This window comes from Triticum urartu, unplaced genomic scaffold (genome assembly GCF_003073215.2).
Source record: "Triticum urartu cultivar G1812 unplaced genomic scaffold, Tu2.1 TuUngrouped_contig_5060, whole genome shotgun sequence".
NCBI classification, from domain to species: Eukaryota; Viridiplantae; Streptophyta; class Magnoliopsida; order Poales; family Poaceae; genus Triticum; species Triticum urartu.
Window position 1 is genome coordinate 1,652 of NW_024115702.1, and position 9,160 is coordinate 10,811.

Consider the following 9,160-nt stretch of genomic DNA (forward strand, 5'->3'; position numbering starts at 1 on the left):
GGATTATTTTCCATAGTGACAAGTGACAAGAAATTTCAGCATGTAATATAAATGTTTCCTTACCAAATTTCACTCACCAAAGACGCTTCACTCCCCGGCAACGGCGCCAGAAAAGAGTCTTGATGACCCACAAGTATAGGGGATCAATCATAGTCCTTTTGATAAATAAGAGTGCTGAACCCAACGAGGAGCAGAGGGAAATAACAAGCGGTTTTCAGCAAGGTATTTTCTGGAGGCACTAAAATTATCGGTAATAGATAGTCTGGTGGAAAAGTAATTTGTAACGAGGAACAAGTAACGAGTGTAGTAAAGGTGCAACAAAGTGGCCCAATCCTTTTTATAGCAAAGGACAAGCCTGGACGAGCTCTTATATAAAGCAAAGCGCTCCCGATGACACATGGGAATTATCGTCACGTTAGCATCATGCTCATATGATTCGCGTTCGCTACTTTGATAATTTGGTGTGGGTGGACCGGTGCTTGGGTGCTGTCCTTACTTGGACAAGCCTCCCACTTATGATTAACCCCTCTCGCAAGCATCCGCAACTATGAAAGAAGAATTAAGATAAATCTAACCATAGCATGAAACATGTGGATCCAAATCAGCACCTTACGAAGCAACGCATAAACTAGTGTTTAAACTTTTGTCACTCTAGCAACCCATCATCTACTTATTACTTCCCAATGCCTTCTCCTAGGCCCAAACCATGGTGAGGTGTCATGTAGTCGACATTCACATAACATCACTAGAGGAAAGACAACATACATCTCATCAAAATATCGAAGGAACCAAATTCAAATGATTACTTATGACAAGACTTCTCACATATCCTCAGAAACAAAAGTAACTACTCACAAAGCATGTTCATGTTCATGATCAGAGGGGTAATAAATATCATTAAGGATCTGAACATATGATCTTCCACCAAATAAACCAACTAGCATCAACTACGAAGAGTAATCAACACTACTAGCAACTTACAGGTACCAATCTATGGTTTTGAGGCAAAGATTGAATACAAGAGATGAACTAGGGTTTGAGAGGAGATGGTGTTGGTGAAGATGTTGATGAAGAATGGTCCTCCCACGATGAGAGGATAGTTGGTGATGACGATGGTTTCGATTTCCCCCTCCTGGAGGAAAGTTTCCCCGGCAGAATCGCTCCGCCGGAGCCCTAGATTGCCTCTGCCCAAGTTCCGCCTCGAGACGGCGGCGCTTCGTCCCGAAAGCCTTCTTTTTGATTTTTTTTCTAGGTCAAAACCCTTCATATAGCAGAAGATGTACACCGGGGGCTGGCTAGGGGGCCTACAAGCTCAAGGGGCGCGCCCCCCAGGCTTGTGGCCACCTGGTGGGTCCCCTTCTGATCTTTCTTCATCCAATATTTTTTATATATTCCAAAGCAATTCTCCGTAAAGTTTCAGGACATTTGGAGTTGTGCAGAATAGATATCTCAGATTTGCTCATTTCCGGTCTAGAATTTCAGCTGTCGGCATTCTCCCTCTTCATGTAACTTTTATAAAATAAGAGACAAAAGGCATAAGAATTGTATCTTAAAATGTAATAAAATTCCATAATGCAATAAATATCAACATAAAAGCATGATGCAAAATGGACGTATCACCCCGTGGCAACGGGGAGGTTGAGCTAGAGGAGCGCTGACGAGCAGTGGAGGGAGCCTTGACGAGCTCCTCCATCCTTCCCGAGCAGCATGCCCTTCTCGGAACTGCTCGGAACCAGTTTCGGTCCGCCGAGGCTGGTGTCATGGAGGTGTTCCTTGACCTAGCTAAGGGCTTCGAGGTATGTTTAATATGCAATTTGTGTTTGCTTACGGTTTAAACGCTAAGTACTCAAGTATACCCAGTATCCCTCTCGGAGGATGTAAAGACATCGTCCGAGGACCTTAGGAAAATACTTTGCTCCTAAAAAATTGCATTACCTAGCTAGTTGCTACCTCCTGCTCCTCACATCCGCCCCGACGCTCCTCGTCCTGCTCCACGGTGGCGCCGTCACCGGCAAGACGCGTGCACTCCTCCTCTGTTGCGGCACCTCCGCCCCAGCCCACGCCTCGTCTACGAAGGACCCAATTACAATATTTATTTTGCTTGTAGGGGGCTTTATGCTATTTTGCATGGACATGAAATGATTTATTCAGGGTCTGTTCTGCCAACACACATGTCATCCCGTAAAAACGTTTTATAGTCTATATCTATACCTACTATTAAAAGGAATAGGTATTCTTGGTTTGGTTTAGTCCTTTACGTTTGGTTTACACACGTTAAGCGATCTGAGCCAGTTACATGTATGTTGATGGGCCTTTTATGAGCTTTCATAGAGAGACCGCGAAAAATAATTGGGTTAAAATAAATCAACATTGTGGGAATTGAACACAAGACCTCATGTCTATCTCTTAGATGTAACAACCAAAGACTTATGTACCTTTCATATTTACTAATCCCAACTCACTCTAAATAGACGAGTGGCAGTCATCATGTTTATTTATTTATTTTGCGAGAAAAGGAGTTGATATTAAAACGGCCAAATTACTGAAAGGTCCACACAGAAAAGGAAATTACAACCAAGCCCCTCTGTAACCCGACTACGCCGGCGCCGTGGACGAGCCGGTGACGCGCCGTTCACCGCTGCTCGCTGACGCCATGGATCGAAGCAGCCCCCGGGCGAAACGGGAAGTCTCCGATCAACGGTCCCTGAGGACCTACACCCATGGCCGTCGTCATCGTCGCACCGCTCAACATCGCCTTCCTTCTCCAGATCTTCAACCGCCGGAATCGCCATCCCTCGATCTCCGGCACGGGGGAACCATGCACGGCCTCTCCACCGAGCAGCGAGCACGAAGAAAGGAGCTGGTCCACCGCGGAGCTCCACCGGAACTTCGCTGTCGAAGGGGAGACCAACACCTGCAAAAAGCCGATCCAGTCACACCGCCGCCTTCACAACGCCACCGGCTGGCTCCCTAGGCACTCCTACACTATGTACACGCTACAAATCGGGCCTCCCCCATCCTCCCTCCGCTGGAGCGTCTGGAGAAGGGCGGGGGAGCCGCCGATTTGGGAACGGCGAGGTGGAGAGCCCGGGGTTCGCACAAACCGCCCTTCGTTCCTGTAGATGGGGAAGGGTGAGGTCCAAGGCTCATGTTTAGGGAGAACTAATTAAGCGAATGAGCTAATAAAGGAAGGATTATGGGCTTAAATATAATATTTAAACGAATGTGACTAATTAAAGAAAGGATTATGGGTAAATCGGAGGAATAACTATTAGAAAGATTGTGGTCTTAATTAATTCTACATAAAGGATTTGAGGTAAAAAGATAGGATAATTAAAAGAAAGGATCTATAGGCCTTAATGTGTTGGGGCTACTAAATTAGAAAAGGAAGGATTTGATTCCCGACTAAAACGGGTAAGGACTTCATGGTAATTAATGAAAGGATCATACTTAAATGCTATTAAAAAGGATTGTATTTAAATGAAATCAGTGGGACATTACGCTCCGCAAAGAAAATATGAAAACGACTAAATTGCGACTTATTTTTTTATGTTCATTTTGTAGAAGGACGATGCTGCGTTGCAACATGTTCTTCATAATGAATCCGATGATATGGGACATTATGCTTATGCAAAACATCAATTTTCCCCGTTGTAACGCACGGGCATATGTGCTAGTATCTTCTAAAACGATTTTACAGGGCGAAGGTTTACGGGATCTGCTAGAGATGATCTTAGCTATCTGTCTGTCGACAAGGCCGCGGTGAGTACATTGCGAAGGCAATAGTGGGACTCTTTTTGATGATCACAAAGATAATTTATTGAAGGGGAGCTGCTAGAGTACGTTTTTTTGGTTCAAATCTTCTATCGCAGAAAATTTATTGGGGAGAACGGGGCTGCCGGAGATGCTCTTATTACTAATTCTCATCATCAAAAGAATAACATTAGTTTCTCTCACAAAAGACACGAGAGATTATTTCAGGATGCAGGAGCAAACAAATTTCTAGGTTTCTAGAAGTTAAGTTCCATACGACCAAAATTTAGCCCAAATTTTGGAGGAAAATATTCTACTTAGTCTATCAAAATTGTAGTAAAGAATCAGTCTGCCATGTATTTTTTGCTAACACTTCCACCTTTTATTGGTTCCGGATCTCGCAAAACTCTCGGCAATCTGCTACACTCCACACGGAATTGTCGACACCTGAGAGCAGCGTGTGAACAGAGAACAGTTAGCTACACATCAATACAAGAAAAGGTAGCGTGGAAGCTGCAAATAAAACAGCAAGAAAACATGCTATGGTATGCTACTATTAATACATAGATGAAAGATATAGCATGAAAACTTTGTACTTTAACATTGGCTGAACTGAGAAAATAAGGTAAGTTTTCTCCTACCCATCCTTTTATTGGAGCAGTGACTAACTAACCCCCTCTTTACATGTGTGATGACTGTGTAGGTTCCAAAGGTGCTTCAAAGAACACTAATCTTTTTATAAATGCTTATAGCAAAATGTAATCATTACCAAGAACTACACCCAAAACTGATCCGTATATGGGGTACAAACAAATTCAACATGTAACAGGCTAAAATGATAACTGAGAAGGGAGCCATACCTTATTTGAAGTCGGAAAAGAAAACACATTTATCTTTTCAGAGTAGCTTGGATCAGATCTAGAAAATTTGAAATCAACACCTACTATATTAGATGATTGAGATCTATAATAGGGGAGCAAAAAGTTCTTAAAATATCTGTTAAGAATGATTACCTGGAACACTGAAGGAGCATTGTTGCTGCCTTCCAAATGCTCAGATAAAAATAAGAGTCACATTTCAGTATTTTTCAAATGGAGATCCATCGAATTCTCTTTGGGTAATAATGTCATAGGTAAATATTTGACTGGTGGAATATTCCTCAGTCGCCAGAAGAAACTACTTCAGCAGAAGAAACGCCCGATGGCCTGAAGATATCACTCTCTCTGACTACTCTGTTGAAGTCAAGCTTGAAGGAACGTGCGCTATATGTCTTGTTAAGCAAACTTATCGGGATCCTCAGAGTTTGCTTTCGCCTGCTTTTCCCCTTTACAAATATCCTAAAGCTACCCTCATCTTCATTCTTCATGTTGCCTCCCAGTTTCGTTCCACCAATATCAAATATGCTGTCTCCTGGCATGTGAGGATTAAGTGCAGCATTAACAGCATCCTTTAACTCTTTATCATGTTCCTCTCCCAAAATATTATTGCGGGTCAAATTACCAGTGTCTACCTCCAGAGGGACCTCCATTTCCTCCTTTACTGCAACCATATTGCTGTCCAGTGAAGGTCCTATACTAACAACAGCTGCATCAGATAGGACGTGTGAATCTGCTATTGACTGAGAAATAGTGTCAGCAACATTTGGGCTGGGGGTGTAAGCGACTGGATGATTGTTTGACCATGCTGGTCCAGGCACAAACTCAGATGCAGCTGGGCTCATATAAGGTTGCCATCCATAATGGTTAGGGCGAAATATAGTAGTGTTCATGGGAAATGTGCTGCTTGGAACCATCTGCGATTGACTATATGGTGGATAAATAAATGGCACAGGATGCAAGAGATTAGGAGACCGAGGAGCGGGCGGGTACGGATGATGTGGGGATGTGCACAGAGGAGGACCGTTTGGCACCATATTTGAATGTCCAGGATGCATGGAGATATTCATAGGCCAAGGGCCGCTTGGAATGGCACCTGGTGGTGGGAGACCGACACTTACAGCAATTGGGCTAAGGATAGCTGGAGGAGACGGATTGAATGGAGGTGCAGCAGCAGATAGCTTCTTATTAGATATCTCTCTTATATCAATATTACTTAGAAGCAAGTCAGGCTTTGACTTCTCACTTTCAACACCTCCAACGCCTCCCTGCATACTTATTGTATGCTCTGAGACTGTAATAGGTTCACTATTAGTAGGTAGAGATTCTTCAAGAAATTGTATGCCAGTTTTTCCACTCTTTTCAGCTTCTGTGGGTACTGCCAAATCTGAGAACTCAGTGGCAGCACCAAAATTGTCACTACTTGTTGGTTCTTGATCTTTGTTACTGAATAAGGTCGTGTCTGTTTTACTATCTGCAGGGCCAATGCCAGAAGGTTTCTCATTATCTGCTGTTACCTTATCTGGTAAACTATCTTTCTCGGTGTTGTCAATCTCATGTTCCCTATGTGACTCTTCTCTTTTTTCTGAATGCTGCATTTCTGCTGGCACAATGTTTACCTCTTTGGAATTATTGGTACTTGAGGAGACGGACCTCTGGTCCACTTGAACTGCATCTACCAAGGAATCCTTCATTTCTTGTGCGATAATTTGACCAAGTGATGGTTGCAGTACATCATCTCTAGGTTTTTGTATTTGAGTCTTGGCTATTGTACCTGGACGTGCCAATGCAACATCTTTGTATGATGGTGCGTTTCCAGTACTTTCAACCCAAGGTCCATGTGGCTCACTTCCTTTCAGATCTGCTGAACGATTGTGTACATGTGAATAAGATATTTGGGATTCTTCTTTACCACTCATCTGCTCTGTGATCCTAGAAGTATCTTGCACTTCCGTGGATGCTGTCCCTGGCTTAACCCGGTAGGTAGCCTTGTATGTCTTACGACCAAACCTGACACTTGATGTCTGGACTTTCATATGCTGCTGAGGATCTGTGTATGCTGCAGGTACGACAGTTCTCTTCTTTAAGAAGTAATAACGGTTATTTGAATAGGAATTCCTTGGCTTATATTGGGAAGCATCTGTTGGAGCATGATTCTCAGGGTCATATCTTCTGATGGCAGCACTGTAATGCTTTATCTGTTTACCTAAAACTGCCGCTGATTTAGGTCTTTGAACAGGCTGCCAGCCATCATCCTGTTCTAGTATTCCACCTTCAAAAACTTCCTCAGGTGAACTGATGTTCACCTCAGATCTCTCTACCAGCTGTTCAGAAGGTGGTGAAGCCTTCAAGGGTAAAGGACTCTCTTTAACCTCAGTTTCAGGAATATCCATGATATTAGCACTATCATCTTGCAACGGCTCTTTAATTTGTTTTTCCTCATCTTTGACTGCAATAGCAGAATCTCTTGGAGATATATCAGGACTTGCTACGTTTGAATTCTCACTCGAATGTGATAAAACCTGACAGGATGAGTATACAATGAATAAATTCTAAAGTGCCATTTACAGTATTGCTAAAATACCAAAGGTCAAGTTATTCCAGTGGTAACATGAATGTTTTCACAGAAGGAAAATGTAGTGTAACTTTAAGCATCATGAAAAAAAAGGAAACCAGGTTCATTGAATTCCAGATACACAGGAAGGGCCGAATTGTGTGGTTTGAACACTGTCTGAATTGGTACAACTGAAACTGTATAGACAAAGTAATCATCAAAATTACCTGAGCAGATTATCTAACATACACACTTACACAGTAGTGATATCAAATACAGTACTTGATTGGATAGGTTAGTATTAACCATAAATATTCAGTGAGCCGCTATCATGATAAGAGCTCCTTAGGGACAGAAATCATATTCGAACACTACAGAATAAATGTGAGCCACCGGCACAGGCTCAATCCATGAAAGATAAAAAAATTGGTTGCCCAATTAAGGAGAGTTTAATACACTCTGGGGTAGAAAAACTATTTCTTCATAGAACTATGTAAACAGAAATATACTATTTTGCTGCCTGTCAGCAATACTAACAAGAACTGACTTTGTAGTGAACAATTGTAAGTCTCCCTTTTTCTCTTTAAGACACTGACCAATCGCATTATGAGTTTAATTGTTCATTTAACACTACTACACCATGGTAACCATTTCACGGCTCTGATTTCTCTCTGTCTTAATTAACCTTGTTCCTTAATGATGGCATAATCCAAAGTAGAAGTTAGCAACTAACCTTTATGCTTGAGTACCTCCTCTTGCCTGATTCAGAATCTCTTCCTTTGTTTTCTTCGTTGGGATTGATGTAATCAAGAAGATCAGATACACTGCAAGTGCAAACAAATACAGTCAATACAGCATCTGTATAGTCCAAAACAATGCACAGCATCTAAATATCTATGATAACTGATACCAGCTTATGTGCTGTGCACTAGCTAGCACAACACAATAGAAGTTTCTCTAAGGATTAACTGTGATTTCATTGGCAGAACTAAATCGCACCTTAGGTGTCCTTTACTAGCTATTGATGCATCAGGTTTTCGAGTTCCATTGCGGGCAGCTTCTTGTTGCTCAATTACTTTCGATTCAAAGTATTCAAGCCAGGCTGCAGCATCCTGTAATGTGGAAGGCAACAATATTAAGGATGTCCTTGTAAATAAATGAGAAGGGAACGATTCTCTTCATATAGCTAAGATAATAGTTCAAGTGGGAAAATAATCGAGGTACTTCTGTTACTAACTACTACGTCCGTTCCTAAATATATGTCGTATTTGAACTGCCACAACGGTATATATTTGGGAAAGGAGGTAGTAGATGTCATTTGGGCATTGACTTGCTTTCGAATGCACAACTAGTATTACAGAAGTACTTTGATGGAAAATCTACTAATATTATTTTAGTATTTAAAATAAAATACATTAGTTTATATTAGTGCTCAAAGTTAATTCTTTTATACAAAATGTATTCTAAAATGACATCCATTGGTAACAGAGGGGCTAGGTTTTTAGCATTTCAATAATATCACTTAGTAGAAGTAAACCTGAGTCCGAAGATCATCTGGTCCAAGCTTTGCACGAAGGATTTGCAAGGTTGTCTGCTCATGCTGAACACTCAACGAATAAGCTTCCATCAACGAGAGAGCAATGGCGATAGCATGGTAGCTTGCAGCAGTCTACATACAACAGAAGAATATGTCACTTGGACCTAATAGTTAATTATGGAAATGATATTAAAAAAAAGAACTTCTTTCTGGGTCTGAAATGCATCGGGGCACAAAGCTTTTGCGTTTTCTTGAGTTGGGGCACATGTGAGCCAGTGCGGACACCCTGTGACGCTTCCTCAACTCGCTCCTCCGCACGCACGTCGCTGGTGCGTCCAGACACCGTCACCACTGCCACCGCGTTCGGTCACCAGGGACGAGACTGTCCATTGCACGTGTTCGTGCAACAACCGAGGCCAGCCCCTCCTCCCCCCGTGCAGC

General features: G+C 42.3%; 1 protein-coding gene across 2 annotated transcripts; it reads right to left on the reverse strand.

Annotated features, from left to right (window-relative positions):
* Positions 1-3,880: 3,880 nt before the first annotated feature.
* LOC125528718 (protein REDUCED CHLOROPLAST COVERAGE 1-like) lies at positions 3,881-8,851 on the reverse strand (the record flags this gene model as incomplete). 2 transcript variants are annotated; one of them, XM_048693152.1, is given in 6 exon segments in its annotated part: positions 3,881-4,200; positions 4,614-4,671; positions 4,767-7,150; positions 7,916-8,006; positions 8,182-8,294; positions 8,720-8,851. In XM_048693152.1, coding segments are annotated over 4 exon segments (2,574 nt in total), but the record flags the coding sequence as incomplete, so codon positions are not given.
* Between the last annotated feature and the right edge of the window lie 309 nt (positions 8,852-9,160).